Genomic DNA, 22164 nt, shown 5'->3' on the forward strand with positions numbered 1-22164 from the left:
AGCCGGATATTTGCTAAAAAGATGACTACATATACAAGCTCTTAAACAGGAAGGAACACAGACATTTGGCTTTTTTATGCTTTCAGGAAGGACAAGGACAATTGTTAGTGTGCAACAACAGTTCGACTATTTAATTCCAATAATTGATTTCTACTTCAGTTACCATATTTAAATTCACTTTTTAAAACACATTTTATGGGTTTTTTCACTTAATAATGTGGAAGAGAAAAATGTTTCCTTGAATGTGCAGTCAGTTATGCTGACATGATCTTGACCAAGCCAACTTGCATATCTGATGTAATGTATAACACAATGCATGGTTGCATACAGATACAATACATACAAGTACTCTTTTTGCCATTACATAAGGGCTCATACATAGTTTTTAGTAAATGTTCATTATCAATACCATCTAACTAAGTATTACTACCAGTAAAGCTATAAAAGAAAGAAATAAAAAACAACTAGTGACATACTGAGGCATAACTGATTTTATTTCCCCTGTGCATACACAATATATCGACACAGACAATTATAAAAGCCCAGGAGAGGGTGGTTATCTTTTACCAAAAGTTTTAAAAAAACAGAGTGAATTACAACAAGAGTTTCATGTTGTTAAGAGAAAACAAAGATATCTGCTAGTAAATATCAATCAACATGATATATTTGACCTGTGGAATTAGTGGATTATCATAGTGTAAACTGTGATAGGCTAAAAGGAAGCAGTTCTACAAAATCAAGTCCAGCAGATGGTCCCTGAAGGGAAGACAGACCGAGTTTCCTCCTTGGTGCAGATCTACTGCCATCTTCATACATGGAGCTTCGAAAGGATGACTTTTAATTATGTCAAATCCAACAAAGGCATTAATACTGAGTCAAGGTTCACGTAAATATAGCCAATAGTTTCTAGTATGTTTTACATTCCAGAGAATGTATTTCACTTGTGTCAAAGGATGTTTGGTAGTGTCTTAAGGTGACCTGTACACAAACAGGAAAGACAGTTACAAACATAATCACATGAAAATGGCTACCATACTTCAAATCTCTGGTTGCATGTCCTGATGTTTTTGATTTTACAGCTGGAGTTCATATCCAAGAACATATATGGTGTCACTGTACAGCCCTGCCTTGTCCCATCTGTTATTTACCAAATAAAGATATCTGAAAGTAACACAAAACAGAAAACATTACTGCCATTTCAGGAAATTTAAAAACAAGATGTAGGAAGGCTGTGATTCCAAAAAAGCATACTTTTCTTTCTCAAAATACAGGTATGTAAATCAGAATACTGAATAGAAGCATGTTGGAGAATGCTTGTAGAGTGATTATTCAGGCCAGGCCACCGTTGTTGGAGGAGAAACAAAACAGCATAACCTCGCCACCTCTTCAATCCATCACATGGAAGACAAACACAATTACACAATTAGAGGAGGCCAAGTATAGTGCTGCACGTAAATGAGGCTTCACAGGTGGACAAGTGCTAACATCATGATATTTGGGTTTGCTGTCATTCTCCAAACATGCTTGCCAGTTCTGGCCTTGTAGATCACAACACTGAGAGAAGATCTGCATCCAAGAGGATTTTGGTGTGTGAGAGCCGGGGGGGGGTTTGGCATCTGGGGGGGTCACTTAGGATCCATCAGACTTTTCCTGACAGGTAAAGAACTTAGCATAAATCTTCACTTTGCATAAGCAGCAAGGATTTCCTAAAGAAAATACACAGAAGTAAGAAGTAAGCCAACCCATTCCATTATATGTATAAATCCATAACAGATCAGTTGATTAGAAAATAGTCATGACTTGGAGGACTAATATGCTCAATGTGAATTTAGATTAAATTTACCGTTGCGGAGAGAGATCAATTAACATGTAGTTTTTTTTCTGTTTCTATTGTTCTCAGGTTCAGGCAAAACGTTTTCTAAAGGATAATATATCTAATAAAAATAATAATAACCAACACAATTCTCCATCGTTTCTAGTGGTCAGAAAAAACCCCTACAGAGTTACAGTACGTTTATGGAGATCATAAACATAAATCTGTGAGAAAATAAACATAAATCTATGTGGACTTTAACACTTTATCTCCATCATGTCACCTGATCTACGTGAAGCAGATTCCTTCATTTAGTGCCGTTGTACTTGACCTCCTTTCCGCATTTCTTCAGCGTCTCCATGAGAACTTCCACATCTCTGTCGGACTCGATCCAAACCAGTTTCTTAGGCAGATCGATCTCAAACTTCACATCTGAGAGCACAGAAAACAAAGAGGCGCTTTGTTGAACTGCAAGAAGCAACAGCACTGAAGACACTGCGAAGTGCCCTGCACAACGCCACTTACAAAGCAATGGATTGTATAAGGACAAGATTCACCACAAGACACTAATTCTAATGTTGGTTATGTGTTATATTTCTGGCTCCAGTTCTCTAACAAAGTAAATCTATTTACTACCATGAATTGATGAGATCCGGCAGCGTAAGAGGATCTGAAGAAAGGTATTTACTTTAAGGGCAGAGCGCGTTCAATAAAACAACTGTCTTGTTGTAATGTCACTACCCAGACTGTGAGACTGGTATGAGCTAGAAAAACAGAAGTGTCACTTAGGCACTCAACATTTTAATGACTAAGCCAAATAAAGGTTTTTAAAAAGTACCACTGTATCAGGTGACATGTTGGCTGACTCAACATTTAGGGACAAAGTCATGGGGTGGGTGGGTGGTTGGGTGGGTGTGATGCAAGCTGCCTTTAAGAGCTTTCACACCTAAACCTAATCTAAAATTGGATTGAAAGAGGGGCAGCAAATGATAAGACAAAGCAATAGCTGCAGCCAGCTTTAAAAGCTGAAATTAGAGTTGAACTACTGGTAATTTTGGCCTCTAAACCACTCACAACGTGACTCTACTCACACTTAATGGCAGGTGGACTCTGAAAGTACGTTTGGCTTTGAGAGAAGAACTGCATTACGAGAAATAAAACTATATATGTAGGCAAAGGAAGCATCAATTTATTGCAGGTGTTAAAGGCGGGGGTTGGGGTCACACATGACAGGATAAGTGGATGGCATGACTGGATGATATCCAGTACTTAAAAAAAATAAAAGCCATAACATGCTTATTTATATATCCATGAAATCCGAGGATAAACTACAGGGACATATGTGCTCGTTATGTATTGATCTATGCTATAACGCAGAGAGAAATCAAACAACTAGAAGAACATTTGAAAGACTCTGGGCGTCTGTCTTTTCTCTTCTTATAGCGCCCAGAGAAGAATAAGATACAGAGGACCAGTCAGTCTCACCTCCCAGCTTGTTGAGGACTCTGGTGACAGCTCCTGAGCATCCCTCGCACGTCATCGCCACCTCAAACTCGTGCTTCTGTTAGAGACAGATTTAATAATGTGCTGTGTCACTGACACTGTATTTTGTGAGGGTAATGATTTATTAACTTATTTATGATTCCATTTATTACATCAACGCCTAAGTTGTAGCATATATATATAAAGAATAACTGAAGATCCCACTCTGTGAGATCAGATATCATGATTTTTCAATGTGAGAAACAATGTCATATGTAAATACCAGCATTACCACCACTGATCCTACTGTGACGTTACAACCAACTAGTTAACATTGCAATGGCTTAACAGGTAAGTACTACTACTGTAAGTACTACTACTGTTATGTGCTGCTCAATTCACGCTATAGCTCAATCAAGTCAATGACCAGAATCGATTTTGCTGTTACCTGGCCTCTAACCGTGGTATCAATGGAAACGAGTGTTAACTTATAGCAATCTGAGCCAACTAAAGCAAGTTTGAAAGCTAGCTTACAGGCTACTTAGCAATGCAGAGAGGAAATGCTATATTAACTTCGCACTAAAGCTAAACTGAAATTACGTCCGTAACTTACGGTCATGTTTGAAGTGATGTGGCGCAACCTGGCTGTCAGACCAGATGTGGACTTTTGCCTCTGACTGACCTGCAAATGTTGCAAGTACTGTGGAAATGTTCACTACCTGGTAAGTGTGAAGCTAGCTGTGATCAACGGAACAACAGGATTTCCGGTACGAAAAAAAGGAACATAAATTATTTGTAGATGGACATAGTTTTATGGTGCAATGTTTTGGGGTCACGTATAAAAAATACAACAGTGGATAATTATATAAAATGGATGTAACGTGTAGTAAATACAAACTAAAATAGGACATAAATCATTTGTTTTGTTTTATTATAAATAACCGCTTCACTTCCGCTTTTATCCTGAGGGCATTTTGGCTAATACAGCAAGCTATCTCCCGGTTTGACTTGACTGGATGTTTCTCTTTTTACTGCACATTTCAAACCCTTTTGTGTTATTTAGTCTCTTTTTACTTAGTTATTTGAGCAAATTATACCCGAGAAAGAGAATAAATTAAAGACAAACTGCGTAGTAAATCTCTACACGTAGCCTCAATGTAGTCTGGCCGTCCCGGGGTCCGAACCGAGCGCTTCCAAGCCGCAACATTTTTACAAAATAAAAGCCGGGGCGCTGATTTTTGCCACGGAATACAGATTTGATCATAGAATTAAAACGTACTTTTACTAACATGTTTGACAAAGTCGAAATCAAAAATTTAATTTCAGTCTATTGTATTTTGCTTTATCGCCATTAGTTAGTTATCCCGGACCGTCCTAGTCTTCCGTCTTCCCGAGAAGATTATGGGTTGTTTTTTTTCCCCAGAACTAGATGTGAAAATATGTAAACTTTAGCCTAAATATAACGGTATTTTAAACATACAAACAGTAACACTGTTAAAGTTATAATCCGTATCTATGGCAACGGCCAGTCGAACTGCACTCGTCCTCGGCCGGGTCACGTGACCACACCGCTGGCTCTGTGACGCTAAGAGCCGACTCCTGTTTTGCGTTCAATCGGTGCAGTGTTGTCGCGCTGCGTTCAACCAGATATGACTACGATATGAAAATAATAGGTCTGCGGCGAGTTTGCTGAAGCCAGCCCGAGACTCGGGAGAGGTGAGAGAACGCAAGGTTTCTCCGAGGTAGGTTCGTCCTCGCTATGAGCCGTATTTCTGGGTGTTTACGTACACAAAGATGGCATCGGAACGTTGGCTAACCTCGGTTTGTGCATGTTAGCTAACATGCTGCGTAGAGCCGGAGCAAAATAAACTGTTGTGTTTCCAGGCAAGTCAAAGTCTGTCACTAGTGTGTAACGTTATTTGACGGTGTTGTTTCCTGGCCAGATCCCATCTGTGATGTTTGTCCCGGTTGTCCTTCCATTGAGACGACAAGAGACACTATCACGTCTCCTGGACAAATATTAGGTTAAAATTACGAGATTATCGGGTTTATCCAGTCGGTCTGCAGTGTTTGTTTGTATGTGTGTGTGTGTGCTGTTATGAAGAGACAACACTTCTCATTTTAAAATATCAAAGAACAAATGAAGCCGGATGCCCAGGGGTGATCTGGTTTAGCCGCACCCTGGACAGCCACGGAATGTGCTGTGCGTTAGCTTATCATCTGTAAACACTGGAAGCTGCATCCAATATCAGTTTTAATATTGGCATTCAGACCTTTGAATGCAAAGGTCACTGTTTGCACCTTATTCAGTTTTTGTTGCATGAGCTGAAATGACTTAATGCCTTTGGTCATTGCAGAATAAAGGAGACTTGTACATCTTTGCTAAGAGAGTACACTAGAAAGCATACAAAACATAGTGTGTGTATATATAAATGGGTACATACGCTTTGAAACTGAAAGGATTAGTCAATTAGTCGTTTAACAGATTAGTAAATCGACAGGAAATGTATCTGCAACTGTTTTTAAATACTGATTCATTGTAAATTTGTTCAATTTTTTCAAATCATTTGCTGGTTAAAGCTTCTCCAATGTGAGGATTTGCTACTTTTCTCTGTTTCATCACATTGTAAATGTAATATTTGGGGGTTTCGGAGTGTTGGCGGTCATTTTTTTTTGCTAGTGTCTGACATATACAGAATGATCATTTGTTTAAACACAAAAAAACACATTTCCCTCACTGTGAAAACGTTTATTTCTTCTAACTGAGGGCATTGCTTCAAAGAATAATTTAAAGTGATGATGAGTAATCTAGTAATATTGCAAATATTGACCTTTTGCTGAAGGAAATTCGTTTTTTGTCTTTATTCTTGTCCTGTGGGGGAAAAAAAAAAACCTGGAGTACACATCAAGATATAGAAACATTATGAAGTTTCGTATTATTGAAAATATTTTTCACTATTAGAAAAATGTTTAAATTTCCTTTTTAAAGTGCTGGTGTCAGAAATCGCACACCATGCTATTTGCAGTGCTTACTTTAGTCCTCTGATGTCACAGCACATTGTGAAAATTGCTGAGTAGCTCATAATTGAGACACTTTGGCCTGCTTACGGTTACATTGTAGTCGTCGTGGAAGTCGCACTTCTTGTCTGCATGTTCACTGAACCCCTGCTGAACAGCGGCTCATCCCCAAGAGGAAGCAGCAGCAGCAACACACAGCAGGTCATGAAGATGTTCTCACACACTCTGTTTGAACTAACAGCCCTTATCCTACTCTTATGTAACATCATGGCAAAGTGCCTGGGGTTAAGTGACAAGCTGACAAGAGTATTGATCACTACACCTTCTCATTTGAGCGTTTCTTCTTATTAAATAGTGCAATAATGGTTGCCTCGTAACCACAAAATGACTATAATGCATTAGAGGGAGTTTATTATGATGATCAGAGCCAGTGAAGTAAAATATTTCTTATCCAGTTGTTCATACATTAGTGAAATTTCACACCTAAATGAAAATTACTCATCTGCACCACACCTGTGATTGATAATATGTCAGGTTGTTTTGCTTTTAAATTTGCAGAACATTTCCTTTTGGTGCTGCAATTAACAATTATTGTCATTAATGATACATCTTGCCAATTATTTTGTCGATTAATCAGTTGGTTTGATCTGTACAATTCCAGAAAATTGTGAGAAATGACATTCAAAAGTTCCCAGAGTTCAGGGTGGCATCTTCAGCCGTCTTGTGTTGTTCAACCCACGGTCCAAAACCCAAAGATAATTCAGTTTACTCTGATGTCAAACAGAAAAAAGCAGCAAATCCTCACATTCGAGAAGCTGAATGACTAAATGACTTTAACCGATTATCAATATAGCGGATTCATTTTGTCGATCCACTTATCGATTAATCAACAAATCGTTGCAGTTCTGTGTCCTTTTTTTCTCTCCTTGTATTATCGCTGACCTGTTTGAGAACCCTATTTCTGCTATTTTTTTTATAATTTCTAAAACTTTTCCTTTAATACACAGATTTTGGGGTTTGTTTGATTCCTGATACAAACATTTTCCAATTCTCTTTTTTTATTGATTTTTAAGACAGCATGAGCATGAAACACAACAGAGAGAATCAACACACATCGAAGCACAAGAAGACTTTTTACACATGAGAACAAAACATACAGACAAAATGGGAGGCTAAACATTAAATTGGAAAGGGGTTCCCGATGTCTTAAATGTTATATTGATATTGTGGGAGTAGTGTGAGAGCCATAGGTGAAATGCATAAATGTGTCTACTGTCAGTTCTTAAAATTTTAGCGTCAATGTGAGAAAGTATCTTGATTTGACCGGTATTTCATTTGTTGGAGTAGCCAAAAAAAGGCATTACCATTTTGTTATTTTATCCATCAACAGTTTTTAAATTGATTTACCAGAAGATTTACCATATCATGATCATGAGCTGAAACAATTAATTGATTAGTTGATTAACAGAAAATGTATCAATTAGTTATTTTTGAGCAAAAATGTCAAATATGTGGTTGTTCCAGCTTCTCCAATGTGAGGATTTTCTGTGTTTTGAACTGTTGGTCAGATAAAACAAGACTTTAAAATATGTCACCTCGGACAGATTATAGTGAGAACATAATTCAATAATGAAAATAATCATTAGTTGCAGCCCTAACCATGATATATATATTAATTTTACAATATGAAATTTACATATATCGCAAACTCCGACTCACTATGAATTTTGAATTTACAAATGTTAATTGAAGATCACTGAATCAAAGAGGCAACATGTTATTCAAAGAGCATGATCTGTCACTGTAACTTCCTTTCTGTGTTCATGATTTCATAATGCTGCTGCCAGATCTTACACTGAATTACTTTCTCTGTTTTGCAGTGGGTAGCTGTTTAGCTAGATGCTGCACTCCCTGATCTCCCAGCATTAGGATCTGCGAGGCTGGGAGAGACGACACCCAAACCACCTGACCTAACATGATGGCCTCCAGCGACGTAGACATCCGAGGTGAAGGTATGAAAATCAAGTGCGCTGTTTTTGTCAAATGACAGTGTGTTAAAAAAAGGAAAGATTGTACTCTGGGTATGGTACAAACAGTATAAAGTGGATACGTAGACGCAGTGGGATTATACATAATCCCAACTGGTGGGTTGTCTTGTTTGGCAGGACAAATGAAATATTCATGTTGTGATAAAGGTACAGCATCTAGCCATTTTTAAATTGATTTGTATCTTGTTTTTTATTCTGATTCGTTAAAACTTTTGAAAATAGCATATACAGTGTATGCATGGTGCATTAAAAGACAAGCTCTACTGAACTAAATTGAACCCCAATGCTTGTAATACATGAACGTTGTCAGTATATTGTCTGACAGGTTTTGGAGCACAGGGCTGTGAGATTTAAGGTCAGGCCTCAGTTTCACTTCAGTATTAGTGTTCACACTGTGAGTAGGCTTTCTGCCTACTGGTGCAACAATGAATATTCTGCTCTTCACCCTTCCTCCTACACTAAAATATGCAGTTAATGTGCACACACAACAGCTCCTCTCTGCTTGTATAAGAGTAATAAGAGTCCCGAGAGACTAAAGTAAACTCCACTGAAGCTCCAGCGCTCTGTTTGATAGAGCAGTCTCAGATAATTAAACACGTCTGTCAACAAGCAGGTAGCAGTAGCTGAGTACAGCAGCAGGGCTTCTTGTCGTCTGTGCCGTCCAAGACATTTTTTCCCCAGCCAAACCAAATAATAGGTTTCATGTGTTTTTATTACAGTCAGCTGGTTTACGGGGACCATTTGCAGGAATTAGATCACTGTAAAAGTCATGAGATTTTCTTTACGTGCAGTTAGCCCGAGCCAATGAGCCAAGTATATTCTGACATAACGTGACTGGAAGCCACAAAGTGATTTTAATGCCTTAAAAATCAGTGTTAATCTTGGCACTGGATTTTGATTCCTAATCTTTTGACAGAAATATACATTAGTTTTAGTCACATTTTATACTCATTTTCTTATTGTGTTTTAGTCTAGTATTCGTCACTTCTAGTCTCATTTTTGTCATGCATTTCAAATTGTTGCGTTCATTCTGAGGCTTCAGCTGTCGCCATCGTCTTTTAAATGTTCTTTGTGATGTGTTTTATGATGACCCTGATGAAGGCCACAAGCAGAGATGTGTTGGTCTCACAAAAATTTCTTGGAAGTAGCTGTCGTTGTGCCAGAAATCCATACTCTGTCTACATCTATGATACCAGTATTATTGTGAGAGATATGATATGGCACACCCCTAGATACAATACACTTACTCAGAAAATAAGTCATTCTCAAACTCAGGCTGTTTGAACTGAGCCACACACTCACTGACCTTCTTGCTCACTTACCTTGTTCTCTCCACTGCAGAGCAAAAGCCGTGCACTCACTTGTTCACTAAAAGGCTTTTTTTGAGACAAGCAGCAAAAGCGCGAGATAACAATAACATGAAACTGTTCATTTAGCGAACATCAGGGTGATTTAGTTGGTTGACGGCCTACAATAGACTTGCACGCATTCCTGCCGAAAAACACTACAAATAGCCAACTGAAAGTAAAGTAAACGTTCCATCCAAATCCAGTTCTTGATAATGTTAACATTATATGTTGTATTTTGTTTTGTTGCCACCTCTTGTCTAATTTTGATTGCAGTAACGTGAGCTAGCATTACTGACAGGGACATGTTACTGAAATGCACGATGCTAATGCTAAATCAACATCTGAAGCAGAAGAGATTTACTGTTTTACCAACCAGGAGCAAATAAAGTGGGATTCTGCAGATGCATGCCGATCGTTGAATAATATTTTGCATTCAAGCAGTAATTCGTTAATTTGTCCGTTCATCTGTTTTTCACATTATTGCTAAGTTTTTATTTGTTGTTGAAAATTGTTATACATTTCATCGTAGTTTGGATTTTAATCGGTTTTTATTTAGTTTTAGTCTTGTTTTCATTGTGGGGGAAAAAAGGTTGTCAACAAATATTTTTGGCCATTATATTTGTTAAAATTAACACCAATATAAAATCTCAGTCCTAGAGCCCTTCAGTGTCAAGAAAATGTTTTTATTCCATGTTGAATGTTTTAACAAAATGCGGTGGTTATGACATAACTCATTAACTTAATGAGGTCCCCACATCATATCAGTGCCATTCGACACAGGGTCTTGTCCTCCCTTTTTTTTTTTTTTACTCTATCCTCTCTCTCCTTCGCTTCAGGTTCTTTGTTGTCTGACCAAAATCCATCAGAAATGGATGCGCTTTGTCCCTCTCCTCCTGGACCTTCCAGACCTCAACGTCACTACGAGAGGATTGGAGAACGGAGAGGAACCTCGTAAGTATTATCAAATCTAATGTGCACTCAGCAGCCAACAATCAGTAACAACAGTATTTGTCTAAATGGTTTGTAAATGTAATAAAAATGTTGGCCTGACTTTGATGCAGATTTAACTTGTTGGTTTTTCCTTCTCCAGTTTCTGTCAGACTCTTATCCACCTGTTGAAAGGGAACATCGGTACGGGGCTGCTGGGTCTGCCTCTGGCTGTCAAGAATGCGGGCCTGGTGGTAAGCACGCAGAGATTTTATCTGATCGCACCAGGTCGCATGACAGCTCTGGAGACACAAAATTAGATTCTGTTCCTGTTCCTGTCAGATAATCATGACATAATACAGACTTGGTCAGGCTGGTGTTGCAGTCTGAATTAGATGAACAGTATGTACAGTGAGCATTTTGTCAGCTTTATTTTGTTGTGTAAAATATGTATATTATATTGTGGTTGTCTGGTACTGCAGTAGTGAGCAGTGTTGCACCATGTTGCACCAAAGTGAAAGTGAAAGATTGCGGTCAAAGTAGCGAGACAGGCAGGATGTGATAAAAATTATTCTCACGGTGTTCGAAAATAAAACGACTAAAGCTAATGTTGACCTTCGTGATTAAGCTTCCACTGTCCGTGTTGTACTGCTTACTAGGCTGAAAACTTTAGATGGAGGCTGAAGCCTCTTAGGCCATATTAGTGAATCACTAATTAATGTATTTATGTAATTACGTATGTATACTGTTATTTTGACACATATGTGTCTTTAATTACACTGGACTCTCTTTAATTACACTCATAGGACATCTTCATGTTTAACAGCATGTTTTAGTATTATATTGTAACATCATGAAATGTGTCATTTAATCTTCAATTTTGATATTGGGCTCAAACAGTCAGCAGATTAAATGAATCACCTGACTCTCTTTCCATCTCTCCCTTTTTGACCTCTCTGTCTGTCTCTCTCTCTCCCTCCAGCTGGGACCGGTCAGCCTGCTGTGTATGGGTGTTATAGCAGTCCACTGTATGAGGCTGCTGGTGAAATGTTCCCACCACCTCAGTGCAAAGTAAGTAAAAACACCTGAAAACCACTATTTTCAGTAGATTTCTGTCATGTTAACTTACTTCGAGCAGGTAAAGTGGAGTTAAATAACATTTAACAGGCATTGACATTTCAGCTCTCTGAAATGCCCATTGTAAATAATGTCAGCTCCTCCTCACAAAACAAATAGCAAGGACTTCAATCACTTTTCATGCACACTAGTCTTAATAGACCACAATGCAATGCAGCCACAGTCGTGTTGGGATTTAACTATTGCTTTTTCTCAACATGCTCTCTTTCTTTTGCACTAATGCTCGTGCTCACAGAGTGGGTCGTATATTAATCGCAGGGTCGGTGGAGGCAAATAGTAAGTCGCTTTATCCGTGATATATCAGTGCAGTCCATTTACAATTTTAAAAAAACTAGACAGGAATGAGTGATGCAATGAATGAATTACCTAACAAATCAATCATTACATTGATACACAAATCCTGTAAATCAAATATTGCCGTAATGCACTTTTGCTCATTGATTAACAGTATTGCCTGCAGTAAAACCAGAGATATTAAAAGGGTAGTTACTATTGTATAAATGGTATAGAAAAACCGCTATATGCTGTCGTGTCCCCAACCCTAAACCCACCACTTAATAAAAAGTTCACTCCTCTTCTCGGGGGCAGCACCTTCCCTTGTTTGAAGTGTTTTTGGGAAATGTAGAATATTTTTTACTAAACTAGACAGAGAGGCAGGTTGAGATAAATCAGGTTCAAAAAAGTCCTTTTCCACAGGGTTTTACATTATTTTGTCTTCCACTATAAATGTAGTTGAAATTGTTTCCAGAAAGCAGCCTGATGATAATTTCTTGTCTCTACCTCCCTTTCCTTACAGCAGGTCCACTGTGGCTTCTTTCAGCCGAATAATCTAACGCTCTATGCGCCGTAAAACCACAGCTTTTGCTCTGCTTTCGTTGTCATTTGTTTACTTAGCCGTCCGCTGTGCCAACAGCGACTTGTTTGTCGCTTGCTGACAGATTACACTCTATTTAAGCGTGTCTCTCCACCCTTTTCTACTGTGCAATCAACGAGTTTTGGAGTGTACCCACACTGAGGCCTTCGTCAGCTCCACAAACCAGACATAATGTAGCTGTGACCTGTGATCAGCGCCACCAATCAGAAGTGGTGTGATGCTGCAGTAAATGTTGTTACAAGTCCAATTTTAAACAATCAGATTCTGTAACTGAACCAATGAGGCAGTAAACCCCAGGAATGATCTGTTTAACAGCTGTTAGTGTGTGTCAACTGAGGTGATTATCACACTCGTGCACTTTAACTCTTTATCAGATTTCCTTTAGTGTGTTGCAGTTGGTGCTGCCTCTGACAGTGTCCACGCCCGTCCATGGTGTCTCCCACCCTTTGTCCTGTTCATGCAGGGATATACACCACCTCCGCCCTGCCACGCTAAAGAGGATTAAGCAGATAGAGAGCAGGAATGACAAGCTTCTACAACAAGCCTCAGAACTAGATTCGACAAAAAAGTCACACATCAATCCGAGAATTACAGAGAAAAAATGCTCATGGGAAAAATGCTGCTCTTCCTGTTTCTGAGGTGTCTTTATTGCAGAGCCAGAATCATCACTTCCTCCTTTTCCTTCATAGAAATATAGGAACCGCAGGTTGCATTTACTAAGCACTATACCTGCAAACATCCACATATGGATGGAAAAATAGTTTTCAGTTTATCGTTTCATAATGTCATTCTTATCTGATCTTAGTTCACTGCAAAGGTTGTCCTACAACTTTTATTTTTGTTTTAGGCTTTTTGTGGTTTTACTAAGCAGCCTCCAATGTGTGTGAATGTCTGAAACTGTGTGACTTTGAAGCATGATGGTGCTGAAAACAGATCCAGTAACCCCCTCTGTGAATAACTGAAATTGAAAACATACATAATCTCTAAATAGTAACGCAGAATGAGATCTGTGTTCAGAAGTCGTCTCAGTTGGAAGTTTCTATTCCCCAAAGAGAGAATTTTATCCAAACAGACGAATGCGATGACAGTTAAAAGATGTGAATATGTTTCCTCGTCCAGGATGAACAGGCCGTCTCTGACCTATGGGGAGGCGGTGCAGTACGGGATGGAAAACGTGTCATGGCTGAGGAGACACTCGCAGTGGGGAAAGTAAGACAAATGTTTTACCTACTGAGTTTAGAGGTCGGCTAAAATTAGTTTTCATCTTCTATTCATTTCACCCCCATACAGTTGTATCATAGGGCTGATTTGTTTTTTACACATTATTATGAAAAACAACAGTATTCAGTAATGTACGTGTTTTAGTAAGTTATCTCATTTTTTAAGGCCTAATGTATCCCAGTTCCCCACTTCAGTGAAGAGTTTTGGCGTCTCATGAGGGTGTAAATACTGTTTCAGAGGCTCTCCCACTATGAAATATAATTATGGTGGACATTTTGAATTCTTGATTTAATCAGCAAAGTCATCAATGTTGTGTATTATTGTATTTCTGAAAGATTTCCTAATAATTTCTACAATCTTTCCTGGAAAGGTTGCCGTAATTTGGTACTAATTGTAGTAGAAATTGAGACAGTGTCCAATTGGTACACTTCCACTTAATTTTCTTCATTTAATTGCTGTCAATGTTCTACAGGCAACCATACAATTCACCATTTATATAATTTGTACCAAATTACATAGTTAATTTTTCAGGGAACTTCTTGGACATTTGTAGAAAATTATTCAGAAATACACAGATCCATAAAATGCCAGCTGAATGTAAAGGCACTGACAATATGCACAAACTATTGCAATCAGGGATGTTGGTCTAAAAACATTTCCTGTCAGAGAGCCAACTTTTTCATCTATGTGTTAGTTTGTGAACCTAATGTATGATTGCATATTGATAGTCCATAGGCTCAGTATTTACTGTATAAACATTCTTACCCTTTGTTTGACCTCTTCCCTCTTTCTCTCTCTCACTCAGACAGACGGTGAACTTGTTTCTAATCATCACCCAGCTGGGCTTCTGCTGCGTCTACTTTGTCTTCCTCAGTGACAATATCAAGCAGGTCATGATCACACACACACACACACACACTCACACACACACACAGACATTCTGCTCGTCATTTTCAAGGAATTAACTGACGCAGTTTTCTTAAACTTTCAACACACTATAATACGATTTCTCTGGTTTACATGTTGTCTAATGCTTGTCTTACCACTTTGTGAGATTGTTTGCAGTGTCAACATAACATACAGGTTACTGTGTCTTCTGACCTTTGACTTGCACAGCTCAAAAGATCTGAGTAAAATCTAAGTGTGTGAACCCGGTTCTGTTTACGCGATACAAATAAATAGGTAGCTAGCAGTAGAGGGATTTACATCCACCTGCTTTAGCAGAATAAGTTTAAATCAACCCAAACAACATCTAACAATTGTTGTACATGTAACACCATTTACACCATTTCTACAACATGAGGCGGAAATAGAAACAAACCCAAATACAGCTTTAGAGGATTTGGAGGAACTTTATTCCTGTTTGTTATTATGAAATCTTGAATAAAAAAATATGCAAGATGCATAAGAAAATGTTTCTGTAATTAAAAAAAACTCAAATATTCAGAATACACAACACTGTGAAAGATGCTGATAATGAGTTTAAAATGTAAAGAATCTGGATATAATTGACTAAGGTTTGATGGAAGATTCATACAAAGCATTTCTTTATATGGTTGTTGTTTTATCTGTTTGTCTGTTTGTTGTGACCTTTTGACCGTTGATCTTATTACCTTTTATTGACCTCGCCGAACCGTAGGCACCGAACACCTAACTGTTCGGGGCGCCTGATTATGTGGCAGCCCCGTCACTCTAACATCTCTCCCCAACAACTGCATGTGTATACAGAGTACAATGAAGTTTGCATTTGCGTGTTTGCATAATGTCAAGTACGCTTTGAGCAGATGTCACTGTAAATAAATCAAACACTTTCTACATTGTATTTGGCACTGTCCCTAAATTCTGTCTATTGAAGTGAAGTGTGGTCCTGGATAGAGTTAATTTATGTAGTACAGTTTCTTACCACTAGATGGCGGTGTCTGTCTACTACAGTGGTCTCCTTTCCCCAGCTGCCACATCAACCTTACCAGGCAGAATATTGAGTAAATTTCATTGAAACAATCAAACTTTTTTGTGAGTTTGTGGTTATATTAATCACTGTTGTGTTACCATTCCAAACCTGTTATAACAATAACTATAAATATATAAAAATAAAAAATAAATCGTTCTAACTCACCACACCTCATATGGTGGTACTATAATGACAACGACACTGTTGAACGGTATCATTGGGATCACTTTCAGAGCGACTGATGAACTATAGAAACATCTACAGCCAATCAAAATCCATCCGAATTTACAGGACAGCACGTTCAACATGGCAGATGGCATTGCAGAGACTCGTCATTGAGGTTAAAAAACCCCACCTGTTTGATAAAAGAGTGTTTTATAAAGACGCTATCAAGAAGAAGGGCGTCTCGTGAGTGTTTTGTTATTATTATTATTATTATTAACGGAGATGAGGAGACGATTATGAAGCGACCCCCAACTTGAATTACTTGATAATGGAAATAACCAGGAACTGTTCTGATTAGCTCAGATCAGCATTGAGAATGACAGAGGGTTTTTTGTTGTGCATAAGCCCTCCCAGTTGATCCTCCTTGAGATGTCACAGCTCTGATTCACAAAAACACCTGTCCTGGGTGGAGAATACTTGAGAATCCCACTGTACCTCGGTACATACCTGTTTTAACCCCAGTACCCCAGTAATGAGAGCAGGTGAAATGTGAAAAGTTCATCATAAAGATATCTTCAAGCACAGATTTTCAACAGAATCAGTTTCCTTCCTTCTCTCATTTATAACCTGACTCATTTCTCTGTGCTCCCCTCCACCCCTGCCTTTACCAGGTGGTAGAAGCAGCCAACACCACCACCTTCAGCTGCCACATGAACTACACCAACCAGACCCAGGTCCTGGTGCAGAGCTTCGACTCCCGTCTCTACATGCTCTGCTTCCTGCCTGCCATCATCCTGCTGGTTTTCACCCCCAACCTGAAGTACCTGGCTCCCCTCTCTCTGGTGGCAAACCTGGTCATGACCGCCAGCTTGATCCTCATCTACATCTACTCCCTCACGGTAAACACCACATTTATCTCACCTAATTCTCTGATTTAACCTTCATTAATTCAGAGAAGATTTACTGACTTCAGTTCTGCTTCTCAGCTCTGCCTTTTTCACCCTGACTTTGTTTACATGCACACAATAAACCAGATTTGAAACAAGTAACGTATCTAATCTACATGCGCTGCAGTAGTCTGAGTACTCCAGAATCCCAGTTTACATGCAGGTGGTCAGTCGACAAATTTCACCCGTATCGTATTTGTGAACCAGGATTTGCATATTTTAGTCAGTTTGTGCATCTCTTGTAATATGACTACATTTAAGTCATAGAGCTATGCATCTGTTTTTCTGAAAGACATTTACTTACAGAATCCTCAAAGACTCTTTTGTCCACCTGGTTCAAAATGTATTTGTTCCCCTGTATGATTTTAAAAACGATTTTTAACGACTCTGTTTCCTAACCTAAAGAATATATAGCAGCTGGAAGTCACATATCTGCTTGCTTGTCTTGTACGATGCAAAGCAATTATAAACATGTCATTATACAGTATAAACAAGTTATATAATGGAGGGAAAAAATCACAATTACAGTTTTTTGGACTCAGCACCTGGACCAGAAAGATGAGCATGTTTTGCGCACTGAAAGTTATTATAAATGCAAAGTAATTGACAATAATATTCATGTAATCAAATGTGCCTAATAATAAAACTTCCTACTACCAATTATACTACAGAGCAGGCACTGTGAACATGTTCAGTGTTACAGATATCCTACTTTTCAGCTGCAGAAACCAACATCAAGGTTTTATTTATTTATTTTCAGTTTCGCTTTAAGTACAGCTTTTTATTTATTTGATTTGCATACATCAACAAACAGAGTAGTGATGATTATTTGCTGCTCTGCTGCCACAGTGATACCTTTACTGATCCGTGGCTTCGTCATGCGCATGCCCACATTTAAAACACGGCCTTTAGAAAACAAACTTCCAAGTCAAAGAGTTCAGATAGATCTATTTCCCCAAGCAATAAAAGTGTACTTTGGAAGTAACATCCAAGTAATCACTGCATACAGTACAATCACGTACGTTCTGTGCTGTGTTAGGTAGAGTCATTGTGTGCAGGACTATAATCTGTGAATAGGGGGGATATGTTTTTCACCTGTATATGAAGCAATAATCTCATGTGATCTTTTCTTTATTCAGGTTTACAACCAACCACCTTAAACCCTCACTTTTCTCTCTCTGCGTTATAATCTGTCTCTCTGTTTCTACTCTGCTGATTGGGTTCTGTGGCTGTTATGAATAACAGGACAACTGGTATTGACAGTGTTTCCAGATTACCTGTTTTCTGTTTATAGAGTATTTCATCATGCAGCTTCTGCCATTTACAGATATATATAGCAGTCGTGTTCCCTTGAAAAAAGCAATTTTATGCATTAGAAACCCTACAAAGATTCAGAAGTAAAAGATATATGTGACCCGTAAGGTGTTTCTGTGGCTGATGAATCACCTGAACAAGGAATTTTGGGAAAGCTGAATCATAAAGGCTGTAAGCATTGAACAAACAGTCTGGAATGGCTTTCTTTCTGTTGCTCAGTTTAATTTGGTGTCCTTTCTATAATTCAGCTCTGTTTTTCCCCCAGAATGTATGATAATATTAATGTGGTTCTTATATGCTTGCTCCATTTTCATTTTTAATGACTCCACAACATGGTTTTAAGGTTTTGGCTTATCCCGGTGACCTTCATTTTAAGAGTAATATAAAATATGCGCATCTAAAGTGAAATCATAAGGAAGTTTCCCCATCGCAGCAAAGACATTGTCAGCAGTTGTAAGTCCAACTGACTCTACTGATCCTTCACCAGCAGATACATTTAATTCAGTCATGGTTTAACAGGAGGATATTCCATCAGGGTTCCCACTGGTCTTTGAAATCCTTCAAAGTCTGTGAATTTGAGGGGGGGGGAATCAAGGCCTAGAAAGTTTTTGAAAATAGACATGGGTTATTGAAAGTGCTTAAATTTATATATTTTGTGCAAGAATATAAGTGCTTTTGATTTTTTTTTTATTTATTTATTTTTTTACTTAAAGTAACATCACTGTAACACAGCATCACAACTGAGAAGTGTTCACACATTCAAGCCTCTCTCTCCTTTTAATTGTTGCTTCTGTAAAGCCTGATAGTTCTCATAAAAATTCTCAGTGTTGTAACAGTTATTAACCTTGATCCATGTCTCAAACTATGCCGTGTTGGGTCCTTGAATTTGAGGGAATTGGGCCTGGAAAAGTCCTTGAATTTCATGTTTAGTGTGGGAACCATGTTCTATGAATACGGGATTGTCCTACAGTGTGCAAAAGAGATGTTTGATGGCTTACATTGTCTTAATTTATCCTAGTTGGGTTTATTTTACAGTTATGACACTTCCCTTTATATTATCCTACTTATCAAAGACCCTAATAATATTCATTTGTTTTATTACAAGCTAATGTAATTTGCAAGCTTTGGCCAACGAACAAGTCCAGGACCAAGGAGTGGTGTCCTCTTGGCACAGGGGGTTTTTACTTAATATGACTGCAAATTATCCAAATGGACCTCTTGACTGCAAATATGAAATGATTAGATGTGGAACAGTAGTCTGGTATTCAGAAATAACAAATCAGCCAATCAGACATGAGCATTCAACAAAGCCTTGGATTATAATATCAAATAAGATGATACAGTTTTTGCAGAACGCAGAGTTAATGTTTAAGTCATGTTTTTTCTCTCTTTTTTTTTTTTTTTTTAATCTCCCCTCTAGAACGTCACATACCCCATCAACCTACCAAAAGTCGGCAGAGCTAAAGACTACCCCCTCTTCTTTGGGACAGCCATCTTTGCCTTCGAAGGGATCGGAGTGGTACGTGACCGACTGATGATAACTGGGTGAAGCTGAAGAAAGCAAGGGTCAAACACATTAACATCTAAATAGTTAAACCCCATTTAATCTGGTATTAACATGAAATGTGGTTACATTATCTGGATTATGACATCTGATCAGGGGTCTTTGCATTTACACCTGGTATTATAAGCGGTCTCATTATCTCCATTCTGTCCACATTATGAAGGATTTTAATATGCAAATGAGGGAGGCGATGCTGCAGTTTAGGGTCTACATTTTTCTTTTGCTGAGGAAGGGGTCATCTCGCCGAACATCTTAAAATAGCAGCAAGAGGCAGAGTTAAACTTTTTTCTTAAGAATGTGGTCAAACTATAGAGATGCCATTTACACCTAGCTTAGATCCGAATTCAATATGAGCCAGACTACAGTTGTGATTACAACCTGCATTAACATGCGTTTCTCCTCATCAAGATAAGATGTTCAGATACAGATGGCATTTTTATACCGGTTATAAATGGGGTATTACACTACCATATATTTAACATGATGTCTCGTGGTTCTTTTGGCTGTTAAGAGTGGAAAGTCATCTGAAAATAACAAAGCATGAATCTATATTGGCTTTATCATGTTATGAAATATATATTGTTTTTACTCAATATAAGAATCCGTGTGTTCATCACTTACCTCCGGGTGGAACTTGATGCCTGGATATATAGTATAAATTGAAACCACAATGGAGAGTAAACCATACCTAATTTAATCCTTGACGATAATGTGAAGCAGCCTTGTCACATGACCCCTGACTGTTGGAGACAAATGAACATGTTTTTCATAATCATGTGCGGTCCAAAGTGGCCATTAGCATGCACCACACTATACTCAAGCCACACATCAATTCAATTTTGAAGCATACGTGTTGCTTTTGTGTCAATGTGCAGCGAGCTGGTTTATAGCTGGGGCTTGTTTTGTATTTTGGCTTCATTTTGGAAATGGAGGAAAAGCTCATTCAGCTCATGTTTTTTTTAATTTAATGGGACTATGTAGTCGAGTGCCATATAGTCCCATTATATTCAAAAAATGCAGACATCTTTATGACAGATATCTCCAAACCTCGGCAACTCACACCAAAACAATCTAGATGGATAAATGGCACTACAGGTAAGAAGAAAAATATGTATTTTTGATTTGGGTTGAACTGTCCCTTTTTAAAGGTCCAGTGTGTAACACTTAAGAGGAGCTATTGGCAGAAATGGAATAGAATATTTATATGTTTTCATTAGTGTATAATCACCTGAAAATAAGAATCATTGTGTCTTCATTACCTTAGAATAAGGTACAGAGGGAGCGTGGCCCCTTCCACGGAGGCCGCCATGTTGCACCGCCATGTTTCTACAGTAGCCCAGAACGGACAAACCAAACACTGGCTCTAGATAGGGCCGTTCACGGTTTGCAGCCACCGTAGTTTCTCCTACACGCTTTGAAGGAGAGGGTGATGCGAGCGGTATTTTAAATGGTTGCAAAGTGCAATTGCGCACTAAATCCTACACACTGGATGTTTAAGATGCATATCAGACAGTTCTGCAGAAGAGAATTTTCCATCAGTATTCAATAAATATATCCAGAGTGCTGAGAGAACATTACACTTTTCAAAATGTTGAGTGCAGTGCAAGAGAAGCGCAGTCTTTTGGTAAAATGTCAACTTAAATTTAGCCTTTATTATAACGTCCATAAGCGAAAAGCAAGACATCACAGCCTGAGAGGAAGTGGCATTTTAAAATGAAAAACTCACAGGAACATTGTTAAGGCATTTTCTTTGGATTGTTACCTCTAATGTTGTTCAAATGTCAAAGGAGAGGAAAAAACAAATCACACATTGATTTTGGTCCATTGTCCTATTAACAGTCTGTCTGTGTCTTTGTCTCCCTGGGTCGGCAGGTTCTTCCCCTAGAGAACAAGATGCAGAGGCCTCAGAGTTTCATCCCGGTTCTGTATTTGGGGATGGGCATTGTCACCTTCCTCTATATCAGCCTCGGCACCATAGGATATATGTGCTTTGGAGAGCACATAGGAGGGAGCATCACTCTCAACCTGCCAAACTGCTGGTAAGATAACTTCAACATTCCCTGGATTACAAATAGATGTTGGTACCTGATTTGCAGCGTTTGAGTACCTGATCAGCAGGGTTGGACGTTGGACAGCATGCTGACTCTATTCACTTCTGGCTTGATTTATGCAGAACAAAAGGCTTTAAACTTTCCCAGCCAGTGAATTTAAGCCCGATCTTTAGTTTGAAAAGGGTGCAGATGTAGTCCAAAAAAATGCACCTACTTCTTTTTACACTACATTTGGTGTCTGCATACACGGACATGTTCACACATTTGCTGGCACATACATACTGTGTGTACAGTCCAGATTGT

The 22164-nt window shown here is 38.5% G+C and overlaps 2 protein-coding genes across 4 annotated transcripts in view; one reads left to right on the forward strand and one right to left on the reverse strand.

The window, feature by feature from the left end:
- Nucleotides 1-473: 473 nt before the first annotated feature.
- Nucleotides 474-4485, reverse strand: atox1 (antioxidant 1 copper chaperone). 2 transcript variants are annotated; one of them, XM_044204586.1, is made up of 4 exons: nt 3909-4485; nt 3299-3374; nt 2097-2245; nt 474-1650 (listed from the first exon to the last, which is right to left on the reverse strand). In XM_044204586.1, exons 1-3 carry the CDS (start codon nt 3912-3914, stop codon nt 2121-2123), a joined length of 207 nt encoding a protein of 68 aa, XP_044060521.1. In that variant the 5' UTR covers nt 3915-4485; the 3' UTR covers nt 474-1650; nt 2097-2120. The 2 variants fall into 2 exon arrangements, with proteins under 2 accessions (XP_044060521.1, XP_044060520.1); XM_044204585.1 differs by having other exon boundaries at nt 474-1706.
- Nucleotides 4486-4639: 154 nt separating this feature from the next.
- slc36a1 (solute carrier family 36 member 1) overlaps nt 4640-22164 on the forward strand; it is a 46312-nt gene continuing 28787 nt past the window's right edge. Inside the window, exons 1-10 of one of the 2 annotated variants that reach the window (XM_044204584.1) lie at nt 4640-5037; nt 8194-8325; nt 10547-10661; nt 10801-10891; nt 11620-11708; nt 13768-13857; nt 14675-14759; nt 16657-16884; nt 19667-19765; nt 21683-21849. In XM_044204584.1, the coding sequence (XP_044060519.1) occupies nt 8289-8325; nt 10547-10661; nt 10801-10891; nt 11620-11708; nt 13768-13857; nt 14675-14759; nt 16657-16884; nt 19667-19765; nt 21683-21849 (1001 nt within the window). In that variant the 5' untranslated portion in view covers nt 4640-5037; nt 8194-8288. The remainder of the gene's footprint in view (nt 5038-8193; nt 8326-10546; nt 10662-10800; nt 10892-11619; nt 11709-13767; nt 13858-14674; nt 14760-16656; nt 16885-19666; nt 19766-21682; nt 21850-22164) is intronic. The other variant, XM_044204583.1, reaches the window with a different exon arrangement.

The sequence above is a fragment of the Siniperca chuatsi genome, linkage group LG8, assembly GCF_020085105.1.
Source record: "Siniperca chuatsi isolate FFG_IHB_CAS linkage group LG8, ASM2008510v1, whole genome shotgun sequence".
Taxonomy (NCBI): Eukaryota; Metazoa; Chordata; class Actinopteri; order Centrarchiformes; family Sinipercidae; genus Siniperca; species Siniperca chuatsi.